Source organism: Scardinius erythrophthalmus, assembly GCF_964197995.2.
Source record: "Scardinius erythrophthalmus genome assembly, chromosome: 16".
Taxonomy (NCBI): Eukaryota; Metazoa; Chordata; class Actinopteri; order Cypriniformes; family Leuciscidae; genus Scardinius; species Scardinius erythrophthalmus.
The window spans coordinates 12,105,795-12,124,084 of record NC_138236.1 but is presented as its reverse complement, the minus strand read 5'-3'; the positions used below and the strand labels follow the sequence as shown (position 1 = coordinate 12,124,084).

The following is an 18,290-nucleotide window of genomic DNA, read 5'->3' as shown; positions in this document are numbered from 1 at the left end:
TGAGTAAAAAGGGCTTCTCGAACAAGAAAAAATGTAGGCTACTTGATTTTACCCATCGGAAATTGATTGGATCTTTGTTGTTTGCTATTGTTGCAATATCATATGAGTGACGTTGTCCTGCCCAGAGCCGTTAATAGAACTGAGAGAAGAGAAGAGAAGAGGGCTGCGTTTTAAGTTCATTTTTTGTCTTTCCCTCGCCAACTTCCCTCTGTCTAGCTTACATTGCATGTGTGCCCATGTGACAGATTGAAATATGTATTTTAGAAATACCTAAATCTGTGAAACATTGACAGCACTATAGTCACGATTTGAATGTGTGTAAAAAGGTTTATAAAATGTAAATAATTCATTTGTATGTAATTTTGGGTTGATCTGCGATCTATTAGTTTGGCACAATGCGACGTGCAATCGATTACCCTGGTCTTGTTGACTGTAAAAAAAATAGGGGAGAACTCGCGGGGTTTTTTTCCATTCCACACATAAAGTTCGCAGTGGGGGAAACACTGAGCGAGTTTTGTGGTTAACCATCTCCTCCTATATTCAGGTATTAATTCCAATGATTTGTTAATTTTATGTTGTATACTGTTTAAGAGTGTACATATGTGAGTATTCTAGCGATTGCGTGTTGAGTTAAATGTTTTAAAGCTCAGATTAGTTAAGAGGTGCATGAGCTCGGAGCTCCATTTTGAGCATTAATGGCGCGAGAAGTGCACATTATTAACAGCACATGTCATGTGACCAACTGTTAAATGTGTTTTCAGAAAGAATGTGAATGATGCTGTTTTTGAAAGTTGTTTATTGTCAATTGCTACAAATCATTCCACATAAAGTTCGCACCGAGCGAGTGTTGTGGTTACGTGAGGGTTTTCACTTTTCACCGACTTCACGTTCTGGGCGGTAACCCGGATGCGCGGCCATTATGGGGGCATTATTTGTTATGAGCCGCTGCAATCAACGTTTCACAATACCTGACAAGAAATGTGCCGAACAAATCCAGATGTTGTCCAGATTTTTCCCAAGTAGATCTTGGTTGAGCTTTGCCAACCACAAGCGCCTCCTTTCCTCTGATAACTTCCGGCATTCCTCTCCCTGGTTTTTAATAACTTTTGGAAGTCGAAAATATTCCAAATGTTTTTCTCGGTCTGTCCTATTGGTACAACCTGAAACACCGCAATAATTAACCATTTTCCTTGACGACGGTCGGGATATACTTCATTGCCTGTGCTTTGTTGTGATGCGGAGTGCCTCCAATATGGCGACTATACGCCCGTTTCACACATACTCCGTGTGCAGTGCGGGTGCGGTGCGTGTTGCAGTGCAGGAGCAGCACATGCAATAGTGCTTTCACATATGCTGCGTTTGCAGTGCGTAACTGATCCGCTGCTGTAGGCTATAACACAAATACATACTCGCTATTTGTATTTCAAATCCGGAAGTTATCAGCAACTTTTATTAAAAAAAAAAGTTGTCAGCATTGCAATTCTCTTTGTACACATATACACTCTTTAATAGACGTATTCACGTTTAAACACAATTTAAACATATTATTAAATGCATTACTTCTATATAATTATAGATTAAGTTGCTCAAGCAAGTGGTAAAATATTTTACCATTTACAGATATTAAAATCGAATAGCCTACATTTTAAATTAAAACTTAAAATTGACAAAAACAGCAGACTCATACCCTTTCTTTTGCATAATTTAAATCTTTATAATAAACCTTGCATGTCACAAAGAACTTGTTTTTCCACCTCCACGAATGAGACGAGTGTTGTTCATTATGCCTTGTTGAAGCAAATTGTATTTTCCCTTGATTTACCCGCGGTCTTAACGTCTCAGCATTGCGATTATCTTTGCACATATACACTCTTTAATAGACGTGTGCACGTTTAAACACAATTTAAACAACGTCAGCCTATTATTCAATGCATTACTTCTACGTAAGTTGCTCAAGCAAGTGGTCAAATATTTAACCATGTACAAATATTAAAAACGAATTGCCTACATTTTAAATTTAAACTTAAAATTGACAAAAACAGCAGACTCATACCCTTTCTTTTGCATAATTTAAATCTTTATACAATAAATCTTGCATGTCACAACTTGTTTTTCCACCTCCACGCATGTGACAAGTGTTGTTCATTATGTCGCCTTGTTGAGGTAAATTGTAGCTTTCCTTGCTTTACCAAAAACGTAGTATTTAATTAAATACATTTATGGTGAGATTTACTAAATTTTATTTAATTAATCGCATTTATGGTGAAATTACTACATTCTCAGGATCTGTGTTCATTTTCACCACGCAACATGCGCTGTCACTTTAATTCAGCGTTTGCAGCACAGCAGAAATAGACTCGGTGCGGAAACGATCTCTGCACTGCTGTATACGCACCGCAACTGGAACGGATCGACGGACTGCAACCGCATGCAGTGTGAAAGCTCTAACCTGATAACATGGGTACGGAAAAAAATACGCACCGCATACGCACTGCAAACGGAGTATGTGTGAGACGGGCGTGAGACGGGCGTTACGCCGCCTTCACACTGGCAGTTGAAATCAGCTCCGTAATACGCAATACGCCCCCAGCGGACGTCGTACACAACGGTGAAAAGCGTCGGAAGCACTGATCTATATAGAATGACATTTTATATATATATATATATATATATATATATATATATATATATATATATATATATATATATATATATGTCATTATATAGATCAGTGGTCGGAAGCCTCGGAAGCGAGTATATTTAAATATTGAATTATTTAATTGTATTAACTGCCCTAATAACGTTAAAACATCATGAAAATAAAAACATGACAACTAATCGTTATAAAATCATTATTTATTTTATTAAAAGTTAAGAATCCAGGTTTGTTTATCAGTACCATAGCAACGCTAACTTCCGTTGGGATTTTCGGATAGAAACCGTCCGTAGCCTTTCGCAAGAGTTCAATTTTTTGAACGCATCCGGATGGCCAACGGACAATGTTTTTTTTCGCACCGCACTTGTTCGCACCTGGTTCGGACCCATTCGCATGCGGTCTGCGAATCTCCATAGGAAATGAATGACTTCCGGTCGTTTCGCTGCCGTATCGGAGCTGATTTCAACTGCCAGTGTGAAGGCGGCGTTAAGGTCTGATGACGCGTCGTGAAAACCAAGGGGTCAGGGATTCATATTATTTTTAAGTTTCCCCGGGCGCCGCCATTGGCTAGCAGACCATCACCTGCTGTTAGCATTGACTCCCATTCATTTTGGCGTCACTTTGACAGCGAATAACTTTACATCTGAGGCGTTTAAAGACTCCATTTGTCCATTATTTATTTCTAAAGAAACACGAAAATGTATAAAAGGCTCCATTACCTTGTATCTTACGTTATGGCCCCGTAGAAGCAGTTTTTGTAAAAATAGGCTAACGATTGCGTCATAACCACGCGACTCTCTGTCGCACAGTAGAGAATTACCGTATGGACAGGAGGAGAAGCTCGCGGACAATCGGGAGGACGTGGAGGCAAAATGACAAAATAATTAATCAGAATGCTTAGCAAAAGTTGCTCCTGCTCCTAGCTCATGGACACCTCCTACTCACGCTCTCCGTCTCTGCAAGTTTCGGAAGGGAATAATTCAGATTTCGCTTGGCACAGCTACTAGAAGACAGACGGGTTGCTCACGTCACATCTACGTCGTCAAGCTCAGTTTGAGTCTGCGCAGTACGCTCGACCATCAGGAAGTTAGTGCCTCTATTTGACTTCACTTGTCTCCGTTTAATCCAATGGGGTCGCTGTGTCCAGTTTATATACTGTCTATGGTGAAAACCCTCTATTCAGGGGTACAACACCCACTACTGTCTGAACTCTTGCAATGGGTTTAAATGGAATGCCCTTGATCACTTGGAATCCGCTATGGAGCTGATTTATCATTTACCTTTATTTTCCCTTATGAATTTGTTTTACGCACCATTCTATAGGTCTGTATGTATGCTTGGGCTGTTGAAAAAATATATAAAAAAATACACAAACGAATAGTTATATGTACAGTTATAATAGTCTACTTAAGGTAGCTACAAGTATGCGGTTAAAAAACAAAATAACTCCAATATCACATTTAGAGTTGTGTGGGGTGGGGGTGACCTGCTGTGACATCACAATTGTGTTGCATTGTGGTCTATAGATCTGCCTGAAGTGTAGGCCTACATATTGGCTGCATTCGAAAACGTTGGCAGCTGATGTTGCCTCACTGCCTTATCAGGCAATGACTTTGCAGGCAGCGTTTGCGCACGAAGGAACCTCACGGAATTGATTTCGGACAGACTTCTAAGGCAGTGTTACGGTTTAACGATCTACAGCAAAATAGAGCAAGCTTTGGTGAAAACTAAGTGAATATTGAATCATGACTACAATAGTAATTTCTTGCTTGAAATGACATCATTTAAGTGGAAAACATTGATCAAAAATGTACATACAAACTGATGACCAGCCACAACTTTCAGACATATTTATTTTTCTAACTCATCTGTCAGAATGGAAAGCACAGGATTGTGGGATAAAAATTGATCAGATGAAGGTATCTCAGTAGATGTGCCTTGATGCCTTCTGACCTTGGAATGCGTCCTCCGTAGGCAGCATTTATCACTTGTTGACTTGTTGCCTCGCTGCCTTATCAGGCAATGACTTTGCAAGCAGCGTTTGCGCACAAAGGAACCTCACGAAACTGAATGTGATTTCGGACTTCCGAGGCAGCTTAACGGTTTAATGATCTAGACTAGAGCAAAAAAGAGAGCGAGCTTTGATGAGAACTGGAGGTGGGGGGTATACTGTTGGGCCATCATGCATATATGATTACCTTTTACATAAGCATCAAAATGTACACTGTTAGGTTCACTTAGGTCACTGGGGCAAAATAATAAAATGATGATAAAATAAAATAAATTCTGGAGTGGGGCTGGCTGGACATCCCAACACAGAGATGAGTGCTTCATTAATCTGTAATTCATCACCAGCTTATTCACCTCCTAATGGAGGCAGCAGAGCACGTTAAACTTGGATCCTAGTGATGTAATGGCAAACAAATGCTGCATTAACTGCTTAATACATTAGTGACGAATTACCATGATAAAGCCAGTCAGTGACAGGCCCTCACATACAAATTTAGGAGACAGAGCAGAAAGACATTGGGAGGGGATGTGTTTGTGTGAAAAAAGCATGTGCAACCAGAACCAGTATTTTATTGTGGTTTGGGTATGGCAGGGGCGTCACTCTTATGGAAGCTAACATCCCCCACTCTGTCCAAAGAGGAGGAACATTACATAACACCATGACATTACGTTTCATGACATCATCCAAAGATCCAACTAAAAATTTGATGACTTCAGCCTAGGCACTGGGAAAAAAACTCTGTCTCAAAAAAGCAAACATTGCATATAAGAAGCAGACCAGCATTCAAGTAGAAGTGTTTTTTTTTTTTTTTTTTTTTTTTTTTTTGCTGTACCTATTCAGGCTAGCGTGTATTCACTGGTCCATTAGAGAGAGAGAGAGAGAGAGAGAGTCTCTCTGTCGCTCAGTGGTTCTCCAAACTGGGTCACTGTCAGCGGTGGGAAATTAAACGCACAGTATCTATCTATCTGTCTGTCTGCCTGCAGACATTTTGATCCTCAATCCTGCCAATAGATGTTCCAATGCATTTATCAGAATGTATTCTTCTGGCATTAATCTATGCACATCTGGTCCACATGGGTCAGTCAAAGTGCACATCCAGCTGTGGATAGACTGGCTTTTAAAAACATTTTAATACATCAAGTATCAGTTTTTAGGTTTATAGCCCAATTATAATAAGGTTGACATAACGAAGGAAGATCAATAGGACGTGGTGTTTTTCATCATGATCAATTTGTATTGACAATTTTATACCGTATACTAAAAGACTTAAACCTTAAAACCATCGTTGGACTGTTTTGGTGTGTGAATGTTACATATTGGATAGGTAGTTTATATAAATACTTGCATGATGCATTCAAACACTAGTGTTCCTTTAAAATGGCAATCAGCAACATGTGTGATAAGCAACACGTGTAGTAAGTATGTCTCTGAAAGGCCTGCTGATGAATTTGATTTAAAATGCTAAAATAGCTTTTATGATAGCCTTTGGCCCCAGTAATACCAGCCCAAAAGTTTCCTTGGCAGTGTTTTTTTTTTTTTTTTTTAAGCTTTCTTTGTGTCTTTGTGTAAGACACCAGAGACCCTAGACAGGGCGAGGCATCGAAGCACCATCTGCTCCCCCTTTTCCCTGGGCAGCTTATGTCTCCCCCTGAATGAGACTGAGATCCAGGGTGGGGCAGGAGGAGACTGGCAGAGCATGATACAAGCACTTTTGGACAGAGATAAGGCCTACAAGGAAAATATCAGAGAGATATTTAACTGAGGAGCAAAAAAAATATCAAATAATAATGCAATGCAAATGCATGCCATTAAGTGTTGTTTTTTTCCTTTGGATAAGAGCATCTGCTATTAATTTTTTTTTTTGCAATGTAATATTTATGCATTTAAAATAGTCAAAACAAGTAACCGACTCCTTTCTCAGGCAGAGACCAAGACCATTCAGTGACACAGAAACAAACACCAGCCACAAGACAGTAAAAACAAGTCAGCTGAAAAACGCAGTGCTGAGTCTATCAGCTCTGCCATTCAGCTAAAGTTCATGCAGTGACAGAGGATTCACTGAGCCATCGGAAAGAACAGAAGCAAAACAATCACTAATGCCAAGTGAACTGTTAATTGCCAGATTGCTTTGCTCTAAAAAACAATTTGTAAAGTAGGTCACATGTTGCTGCTTTGTTCTAATAATTTATTGGGCTGTATATCTCTGCATGACTAGATGGGTGAGGTCAGGTATAAAGCCTCATCTCATATTACCATGACGTTACTTTTTAAGGAAAATAAATGTGCTAGTCTCAAGTTGTCATATTTTATTCCTCCTATAGGTTACCAGTGCTTCGTAATGACCATTTCTAATTTGTGACTCAATTTCTATTCATAAATAATACTTTGTAAATGTGAAGGCGGCGGTCATATATATGCCAAATTATTTAAAAGTAAATTAGAACTACGATCTTATTACGCAGTTGAAATTAAAGTGTGGGCCTACTACATATCCCAAAATTCTCTACTCGACAGTCATTGGTCATATCAAAATATGACGTAACACATTTTGGTCCTCTTTTGCGCGAACGGTTGATGCTGAGGCAGAGAGGAATCTGCGCGCGGTCAACTCTGGCTCGGATTTCCGCTTCATCTAAAGGTGTGTGCTTTTTGTTTTCAAATATTAATATTTTTGCAATGTATCCCAACCGTTCCTCGCGTGACAGGCAATGAAAGTATCAAAACTAAACATTCACAGGGTTACCTTTTTTGTAAGTAACACCATTATTATTGATCTCACTCTTTGGGGAGGGGACGTAGATAATAGACAAGGGCATCGAGAATATTCTGTATGGTTAGATAGTTACCGTAACAAAGAAAGTCCATGAATTTAAAAATAGCCATCGCAGCTGCTCGTCGTCGCGCGACCATTAGGCTAAGATTTTGTGTTTACCGTCGTTTATTCGGGAGGAATTGTGCAAATGGTCGAGGTGCAGCTCAACATTATCCAACTGGCTCTTATTAGTTCAGTTTGGAATGTTTATTTTGCTGTTGCTGACACAGACTTGAACAGTTTTAAGTTTTAATTTTACCTCAGATTTTAACAACAAGCCTGCCATATAACGTTAGTCCAAAATACGTGACAGGTGATCTAAGGGTCTCGACGTCTTTTGTCTTTGTTGTTTGTGCATTCGCCAACAAATCCGGACAAATGATTTTATTTATCTTCGCATGCATCAATAACATCGATTAGTGAACATATATCAGTATGCATTTTGCATGTCAGCACTGAGATTATTCTTTTCAGTGGGCAGTGCAGTAACGTTGTCTGGTGTGAAATGGGAGAGATTTGGGTGTGATCTTGTTTCCTGGAAACGGGTCATACATTCATACCATTATTTGTACAGGTTGCATTCAATATTAGCATGTTCCTTGAACATTAGTAGGCTGTCATTATTGTTATTTAATATGGTATAGTATGTAATATTATGGATTTTTTGCATGATGTTAAAATGGGGGTTCAGGGTGTATCTCGGCCATCTATTGTCTCCAGATGAGATCCTGCATCCCATCGGATAAGCACTAGTGCTGGATGTTTATTTTCAGCCATCGAGTGATGATTTGTTGTCAGTTCATATTTAAGATGTCAAGTTTGTCTAATGCTTAATATGCGACGAATTTGTACAACGAACTAACGTTAGCTCGAGGATCACTGCCCTGTTTGTCTTTGTTCGTTTCTTACACAATATCCCCTTTGTTTCTCTCAATGACCAGTTCGGTCACATTACATTACAAAAAGATATGATTTGTTTTCTCTACATTTTACCCGAGTGGACACCCTGTATTGTAGATTATAATTGAACTATTATCGTTTAATTGGATGATGATGACAGCACGTCTGAATAGATTGATCCGGTGGTTATTGTTCTGGCAGCGACTCGTCCTTTTCTTGGCTTCCAGCAAAAAGAAGGATCCATTGCCATTTAATAGGCAGGAAATTTGCATTTTTAACAAGAGTTTGACTTTCTTGTTTCCTTCCCATAATATCATTCACTTAGTAAATTATGTATGACTATTGTGGCGACGCCACTCCCTAAAGTAGTGTGCTATTTATAGTTATTTATGTTTTTTTTTCTTGGATATATCACAGCAGAGACTGATTCCACTCAAATGGATTTTTCATGAATAGCATACCATGAAGATGATAGGCTGTTGTATAGCTCAGGCTTGTTTACAATATGTGAATGTTATTACTTGAATACAATATGTGACAGAATACAGATGATTAAGAGAAAAGATTGTGTTACCATGCATCAATGTTAGTAGCAAAACGTTTATATTATTATATCTGATATTATTATTATATGCTTTCATTTGGCAGGTGTGTGAAACCTTCGAGGTTAGAAGTGCAATGGCGTCCTCTGGAGGTAAGATGTGAATTCTAAATCAATATGCTTCACTAAAACCATGATGTAAATGAAGTCATTCTGCAAATAAAATGGAGCGTGGATTATTAAACGCAATTCTGTATCGTTCATAGACTTTCAGGTTAAGGAACTGGACAAGCGTGCCTCAGGACAGGCTTTTGAAGTCATCCTGAGTCCCACGGCTCCAGATGCCAAGGGAGAATTCCCACTTTCTACCCCCAAGAAGAAGGAGGTATCTCTGGATGAGATCCAGAAAAAGCTGGATGCAGCAGAGGAGAGACGCAAGGTAAGTGGTTGTTTAGCAATGAATTGCATACTGATCCTGCATTCTGTTCCTCATTTTTTTTCTGCATTTGTTCCTTATGTTAGAACCATGAGGCAGAGGTCCTGAAGCATTTGGCTGAGAAACGAGAGCATGAGAAGGAGGTCCTTCAGAAAGCAATGGAGGAGAACAACAACTTCAGCAAGATGGCAGAGGAGAAGCTTAACCAGAAAATGGAAGCCAACAAAGAAAACCGCACAGCACGCATGGCAGCTATGAACGAGAAGTTCAAAGAGAAGGTGTGTGTGGATAGATGAATACATACAGTATGCATTGTGTATTACTCCATAAAACTTGAGTTCTATTGAATAATACATTATTTTAATGGACATTTGTTTCTTTATTTTAGGACAAGAAGCTTGAAGAGGTACGAAAGAACAAAGAAACAAAAGAGGGGGGCGAGGATGAAAACTAAGTTTCCTCATTTTCCTTTTCATTTAGGGTATAGTGTTGGGTTTTTTAATGTATCCAAAGATTTATTTTTTGTTCCATTAAATTGCCTGTTTTCCATGTTTGGATCCATGTACTTGCCACTTTTTTATTAAGGGGTTTTGGGGGAAAGCTGGTGCACAACATTTCATCACTGTGTGTATTCAGTTGTGTCTTTCATAATCCCCTCTAACCTGTAGATTTGTCTAGTTGCAGCTCTATAGCATTTAAAATGAGCAGTGTTTTACTGATAGGGATGCATGCCTGTGTTATGCATAGGTCTAATATATCTTGGTATATTGCATTGTGCACCTGTTCCCTTGTATGTCAGTACTGCCATCCTTTGAGCTTAATAAAGTTGCACAGTTGTTTGTTATGGTACCAGTTTTGCCACTGCCTCTTTGTTGGTCTGCAGTCAGCCAGAGTGTAATGTGGAGTAAAATAACTTCTTAAAATGTATACATTATGGACATGAATGGCCTGTATTTCTGTAATTCTATATAGAAAATAATAATTTAATCTTTTGGGACACTTTTTGATGTACTCTTTATAGATTTTCGTGTTAATACTAAACATTATCCACAAGCATTTCCTTTACTAGATAACTTGAAGTAATTCATACCTAATATGCGCTAATAAAAAAATATATAAAAAAATGGAAACGTGTGAGTAAAAAAAAAAAAAAAATCTGACAATAAAAATCTTATTGTAACGCTTTACAATAAGGTTTCATTAGTTATCATGAACTTATAATGAACGACACTTCTACAGCATTTATTAACCATTGTTAATGTTAATTTCAACATTTACTAATACATTATTAAAATCAAAAGTTGTGTTTGTTAACATTAGGTTATGCACGGTGAAGTAACATGAACAAACAATGAAGATGTTAACAAAGATTAACAAATACAGTAAATAATGTATTGCTCATGTAAGTTCATGGCCAGTTAATACATTAACTAATGTTAACAAATGAAACCTTATTGTAGTGTTTCCAGAAAATCTAATAAAATACGTCACTTGAGACTGTATTTGAATTATACTGGCATCTAGTGGTTTGAGTTTGTCAAACGTATTGGAAAAGGTTTTTGTGAAAAATCTCAAAATGATTAAAGAAAAGAAAAAACCTTGACATAATCAACTATTATGGATTTATCCTTTTTTGCCAAAATAGAGTTACGTGCATGAAAATATATTGCTTTGCAACGATGAATGGCTTCTTGTCCTCATGCTGTCACATTATTATGTGTTAAGAAGTAGGGCATCAATCTTTTCTATAATGATTTATACCTTATTTCTAAACTCTAAATTCTAAATCAATGCAAAACAATAAAAAAAATAGATCATGCCCAGTTACATGTTGTTTGAATAAATGTTTTTTTTTATTATTATTGAATAAAATAAAAATGAAATGTGCTTGTCTGTGTCATAGGAAGGTTTATGAAGGTCAAATGTCCAAATTTCCTCCAGTCATCCACATGCTGTTATGACCCAGCCTGAATTATTCAGTCACTACAGTACTGTAGTGTGTAGACAGAAAAGCCTATCAATATGACATACAATTAAATTTACAACAGGAAGTCTTGAATTATTTGTATTCTGCCTCTTTGACAAATTTATGCTGGTACAATACTGCAAATAGAATTGAAATATGCTATTATTGCTTGACAGAAATATTTGATCTTCCTGTGTCTAAATTCACAATGTGGATCTTTGTTTCCACTGTGAACAGAGTATGACAAGGACACATTGTCAGCCAGAGTGCCTGTGTGGGTGATGAGATAAGCCTTCACATAGTTTAACTTTAGCACAAGAAGTGAAAACAGTACATTCACAATGTGTACATATTAGACAATGTGTACAATTACCTTTAAATCTAATTCATTGCAATTAAAGGACAATAAAAATGTAGTGTTTAAATATGTATACATGTGGCTTTTGTCAAATCTGTGCTGTTAACTCTGAATGTAGGGGAACTTGCTACTTTACCCATAGCACAAATATATGTGCAATTTATAAAATATATCCCATAATATATATATACACATCTTTTGTCGGTGTGATACCTCAGTGGCTCTCACATCGCCTTTTATTAAAGAGGGCATGTAGGCGGTATTAATAAGAAGAGGGTAGTTTCACATTTCACAAACATTTGACAGGGTGTTGCCACCTGAAAGGGTGTTTCCTATTGGCGAGTTACTCCAGACGAAGGCGGGGACAATGCTCTTCAGTCTTTCTGATTGGACAGTTTGCATGCCCATCAGAAATCTTTAGATTTCGTCCATCTGACAGCGGTACTGCAGGGAGCTGACAGGAACCTCTCCTGCTCAATACAATTTTACGTAATTTTTCATTATGAAATTTTATTTGTCTTATTCCGCTTCCTCAAGACGCATATGAAGGCGCGGTTAAATGCAGTTCTCTGACTGAGGGGACTATCCTCTTAAAAGGTAAACCAGTTAATTTACCGATCATTTGTTTAAGGCTAACGTTAAATTAAAGGTGAAAATGATATCCACCCTATGCACTATCTTTTAGATAAAGTAAAAATAAACATAGCCTTTGTGTTGAACCGTTAAGGTGTACAAACGGGGATAATTAATTATCATAGCTCAAGATAGATTATCATCATTTGTTAAAACATGTACACTACATGAGGTAAGGAAGAAAACGTGCTGGCTTGTTGCTTGCACCAGTAGACGTTGAATTTCGTTAAGACATTTCATTGTTGCGCTTCCGGCGTCTCACGTTTCTTTTTCGAGAATTTACGAGACAGCTTGAGGGTGTGGGAAGGGTTGTCTGCCTTTTGGGATGCCATCACTAAAATTGTCCACAGCTTCCCCCTTCTATCACGCACTTTTAACAGATTTAAAAATTAAAAATCATTATTTTCCCAGCCCTTTTGGTTTCCAGACATTATGATCGATGATTTCGTTTGATCAGTTTCGTCCTTATTAATTAATGTGCACGAGGAGCTTTACGCAGCGAGCTGATGTTACGTAAGCGGTGAGAAGAAACGCCCCGTTTTCCTCACGTTGCCTTAATTTTCAGGATCAACCAGTTTTTGCTACCAAACGAGAAATAAACAGTTTTTGCAAGCTATTCGGTAACGGTTTTCATTGAATAAAATTTGAATGATCCTGATATTTCCATTTTAACAGTATCAATTTGCTTGGATCGTTTAGATTGTGGTTTGCATTCAAATAGAATGGAAATAACTTGACCAATAAAAAGTATAGGCCACGATCTTAAAAAACATACCAATTAAAACGTTTTAAAAACGCAAACCTTTCAAAATATAAGGGTTCAGCAACTTCAGTTACTTTTATGTCCTAGTGGTTGATTTTATATTAAAACCAACAGGGTTCACCTTCTTTCTTATAGTTGAAATATCACATTAAAATGTGTTGGAAACTTTTTTTTTACTGTGCATTCATGATTTATTTGTCAAATGTGTATTTTTCAAAATAGTTTTACTCAGCTCAGACTTTTAATCTTAAACTATGACATGTCTACAATTTTAATAACCTAAACGGAGAGCCATTTAAAGTTATTGTGAGCCATAGTTGTATATTGTGAGTCATGTACAAACAATCTTTAATTTTATTAAATTAAACAAAACAAAACAAAAAAATATATATATAAAATAAAATGTTTGCTATGTATTTGTCCTCAGCATGACATCATTTCCATGACCATCATTTCCTCCACATAATGTTATACAATACATTATCTGAGCTGCAGTGTACATTTTTCTGACTCATATGTGATCTATATATTCAATCTGTTGGTAGACAAATTAAAGTGGTGAGAGTGTAAAAAAGCATTGTATTTCGATTTTTTCCCTTGTGAACTTACTGAAGAATGCAAGGGTAATATTTAACTGTTTAATACTTTCCCCTAACAGATTTCACACTACACGGCCGCTTAATTTTTCCTCATTATGGCGACGGTTGTGATGGAGCAGATTGGACGGCTGTTCATCAATGCACAGCAACTTCGCCAGATCCCACGTTTCCTGGAGTCAGCCTTCCCTAAACTGCCTTGTACTGTGATGGTGAGCGATGTGCCGTGGGTTTTCCGCGAGTCACACATATTCACGGGCTACCGGCCGCCTGACCAGACCTGGCGCTACTACTTCCTCACTCTGTTTCAGAGGCATAATGAGTCTGTAAATGTGTGGACACACCTGCTGGCCTCCCTCATTATCTTAGTCAAGTTTCAGGAGCTGTCTGAAACTGTGGATTTCCTGCGAGACCCGCACGCCCAGCCGATGTTCATTTTGCTCCTAGCCGCGTTCACCTACCTGGGCTGCAGTGCGCTGGCCCACCTTCTCTCAGCCAAGTCTGAGCTCTCCCATTACACCTTTTATTTTCTGGACTATGTGGGCGTAGCCGTTTACCAGTATGGTAGCGCTCTGGCCCACTTCTATTACGTTGTCGAAGAAGAATGGCACGCTCAAGTGCGAAGCTTTTTCTTGCCGGCTGCAGCCTTCCTGGCCTGGCTGTCCTGTACGGGCTGCTGCTACGGCAAGTACGCCAGCCCGAGTTTGCCCAAGTTCGTTCACAAGCTATTCCAGGTGGTGCCCTCGGGCCTGGCCTACTGTTTAGACATCAGTCCGGTGTTCCATCGCATCTATAAATGCTACAGCTCTGAACAAGGCTGTGCTGACCAGGTGGTGGTCTACCACTGCTATCAAGTCCTCTTCTTTCTGATCAGTGCCTACTTCTTCTCGTACCCCCATCCTGAGTGCTGGCTCCCGGGATGTTGCGACTTCATCGGACAGGGCCATCAGATCTTTCACGTGTTCCTTGTGCTCTGCACTCTAGTGCAGATCGAAGCTGTGCGAATGGATTACAGCGAGAGGAGACCTCTCTACGAACGTCTTCATGGTGACTTGGCTCACGACGCAGTGGCTCTTTTTATCTTCACAGCCTGTTGCAGCGCTCTCACTGCGTTCTATGTGCGCAAACGGGTGAAGGCGTATCTAGAAGAGAAGCAGGAGTAGATGTCATGGCAGGGACTTTGCTTGCACATGTAGGAGGGATTGCACTGGTCTACAACATCTGAAGCAACTAACAATGAAGGACCTTCTTATTATTTTTCAGTTTATCCCACATTTGCTGTTAATGGTTTTATTATGTGGCCTGCCAGTGCATTTTGAACCAACTGCTTTCTGTTTACCAAACTGGTGACATGCTTTAAAACGCATTACTCATTGAGAATGGCTCTAAAACAATGGATTGCTTGCTGGAAGGTGCTCAGTTCCTAAGCGGATCTGTTTGATGAGTGCCATTCCAACCTAATAAACCCAGTTTACGTGAGATCTGTGAGGGAATGTCAGCATTTTGCAGACAAGTTAGTTTGCATACTTGATAGTTTATGTAGACCATAACTGGATATTTTCATACTTGCATTGTGCCTCTAAATCCAACCTCATTTTGGTGTAGTGTGCTGTTCTTAATTATTTGTTACTCATATGTCATTTACACATTTGCAAGACATATTATTTTGCATTCAAAGAACAACTTTTCCCCACTGCATTCCCTGTAAATCAAACCCATAACATTGACTTTGCTCTTACCACATGCTACTGTTACAAGAATACACACGGGACATTAAAATGTGAGTAAAGAGTTCCCATGCCATTAGACCAGTGCAATTATCAAAATGTGGTGCTCAGATGAACCTCATTTGGATGTCAGTTAAATGCACAGGTCTTAAACCATGACAGAAATGTTACAAACTCCATATGGAATATCTTACTGAAAGATGACTGATTTTTAACCCGTTTAATCAGATCAAATTCCCCCCTCTACAGTGCTTTTTAGATTTTAAACAACAATTCTCGGTTTTGGCTTCACTTATTTCGACAGAGCAATGCAAATCAGTGTCAAATTGACTTCTTACTTGCCTTACAGTGTGTCTAACCCATCCAGTGCCATGTTGAGGTTAGTTTTGAAATACCTGCGAATTGCAATCAATTGGTTTTGCACTGCCAGTGCGCACTTCCCTGCCTTTAGATGTCTAGCCAGTGAAGAGGGCTAAAATGCCGGATGCTATGAAGAAGACAATAGGCAGGATGTAATGTCACTGGATTGAAGTATAGGGGTTGTAGCTCAGTGGTAGTGTGCAAGCAATGTTGAACAAGGGCAGTCGTAGCAATGGTTAGAGAGTCAGATCGAACCCGAAGGTTGTGGGTTTGATTCTCAATACCGGCGAGTTGTGTGTGTGTGTGTGTGTGTTTGTCCACTACTCGCTGCTCCTAATGTGTCTTCACTAACTTTGATTGGTTAAATTCAGAGAACATATTCCAAGTAATCAAACTTGGCCTTCACTTCATGTCACTCACTTGTATAGTCAAATTGAAGGATTTCAATGCAACACTGGCTGATTATTAATTTGATGAAAAAATGAAAAACTGTGTGTACTTTATGATTCTCAAACTTATTAGAAAGTTGCTCAATTACAAACATTTTTTGCATAATGTTACAATAGACAGTTCACCCAAAAATTAAAATCCATCATTTACTCACCCTCATGTTGTTCCAAACCTGTATTACATTATTTTAGAATCCTCCAACTGTTTTTTGTTCAAACAATGAAGGTCAATGGGGTCCAAAATAACATTGGATTACATTGACTTCCATTGTAAATGATGGCAGAATGTTCATTTTTGGGTGAACTTCCACAGCCAAAGAGGCTTTTGAGAAACAATAACTTATGTCCTTCAATTCTATGATGTCCTTTTGTCATGAAGATGCTCCTTTTGTACACAAGGGCTATAACTATGGCCTTTACCTTTACTCATACCCTGATATGAATGCCTTTGTGTGTTCTGTGTACATGGATTTTTCTATTAGAAGTTCCGCACTTTATTTACAAGAACAGTCTGAGCATCAGAACTAAATATGTGTTAAATGTATATTCTAATGTGCCTGACTACATGCATGCTTCCTTGTGTGAGTATGCATACAGGTGCTTGTTGTGTGTGTGTGCATTTTTGAATGTATATGTATAACTATGTGAGATGGCTACTGATGAGAAAGGATATGAAGGCTCCATCTTAGTCTGAACCTGTCTGGCCTTTTAATGACCGTGAAATACATCTTGTGTATCTTCCCTTGTTTCAGACCTTGTCCATAACACAGATCCATCAGACAGAAAGTAGAAGGAAATTCTACTTTCCCATTGAAGTGATCCATATTCATCTGCGATGAATATTGTGTCACTAGACTGTTGCTGCATTTCTAATCCCAGAAAAACAAATTGTTGCTGTGGTATGAGCCGTTTGAGATATACTGTAGTAAAAAAATCAAAGTCATGATAAACGGTGACCAGCATTTATGTTTTCAACCTGGAACACATATGGCAGAATAAGGGGCCATTCACACAGACCATGTTTTTGCGAGACGCTAGATAATAAAAGCAAGGTCTAGGGATGCTTTCTTAAAAAGTTAAACTTATTTAGCGCTGTTTTTTAAAATGCCGTGTAATGCACGAGGCACTGTGAAAGACTAGTGCAAAGGTCAAATGTGTCCATCTAGCGCATATTTACATAGTACAACAATGGAAAAGCAGCAAAGTGAAAAGCAAACGCAAGTTGCAGGGTAGTGGAATGAAAAATTGCATGGTCTAGAGACTCGTTTTTTTTTTTTTTGAACTTCTTTTAACTTGAACGCTGTGCTTTTAAAATGCTATGTTTAGAGCTATGCTGGAAAAGACGGGAGGCACAAGCAGAATGGACAAAGACATTAGTCTATCGCTTATTTACCAAAAAAAAAAAAAAAAACATTTTGCGTTTAAAACGCGAGACACAGGGCTGTGGGATGAAAAAAAACGCATTACTTTAACTTGACATAGCATCCTAAAAACATCGCTCATGCGTGAAATACTGTAAAAGACGCAAGTGCAACGTCTAGTGCATGTTTACATAGAAAAGTAAAGGAAAAGTGCTGTGAAATGCAAAAATGTGTTCTATGTGAGCAGTCCTTAAGGGCTGAAGTTGAATTTATTTTAACTTGAGCCCCACGTTTTTAGAATACCAGGCCGTGTCATGTGAGAGACACCGCAAAAGACCAGTCGAACACGTCCGACAATGGAAAAGTAGCGCTGTGGAATGAAAAAACGTATTCTGTGTAAACGGCCCCTAAGCCATTTTAACAGCACCAGCAGACAACAATGATGTCACAGATTGATGATGTTGTCGAAGTCTGGAACTGATGAAGTGACTAACGTTGTCAGTTGGCTCAAAATGGTGATTTACAAGGCAAATATCTCAGAAAATTATCACATGGTGGGTGCTTTATTTATTGAAAAACCATAATGATATAAATAAGAAATTATTTTAGAATATTAATTTTTACAGAAGATATTAAACAGACACAGAATATGTTGTTTTTACTGTTGTACCAGCCTGTGTTTAGGAAATAAATGGACCCTCTGAAATCACAGAGCGAACAG

At 38.5% G+C, this 18,290-nt stretch overlaps 2 protein-coding genes across 3 annotated transcripts; both read left to right on the top strand.

The window, feature by feature from the left end:
* Positions 1–399: 399 nt before the first annotated feature.
* stmn1b (stathmin 1b) lies at positions 400–10,205 on the top strand. Of its 2 annotated transcripts, none has more exons than XM_081387973.1 (5): positions 400–544; positions 9,028–9,073; positions 9,187–9,359; positions 9,443–9,634; positions 9,745–10,205. In XM_081387973.1, exons 2-5 carry the CDS (start codon positions 9,058–9,060, stop codon positions 9,808–9,810), a joined length of 447 nt encoding a protein of 148 aa, XP_081244099.1. In that variant the 5' UTR covers positions 400–544; positions 9,028–9,057; the 3' UTR covers positions 9,811–10,205. The 2 variants fall into 2 exon arrangements, with proteins under 2 accessions (XP_081244099.1, XP_081244098.1); XM_081387972.1 differs by lacking the exon at positions 400–544 and adding an exon at positions 7,222–7,305.
* Positions 10,206–12,099: 1,894 nt separating this feature from the next.
* paqr7b (progestin and adipoQ receptor family member VII, b) lies at positions 12,100–17,602 on the top strand. Its single transcript, XM_081389590.1, has 2 exons — positions 12,100–12,277; positions 13,735–17,602. The coding sequence occupies exon 2, from the start codon at positions 13,771–13,773 to the stop codon at positions 14,833–14,835; it is 1,065 nt and encodes a 354-aa protein (XP_081245716.1). The 5' UTR covers positions 12,100–12,277; positions 13,735–13,770; the 3' UTR covers positions 14,836–17,602.
* The last annotated feature ends 688 nt before the right edge of the window (positions 17,603–18,290 follow it).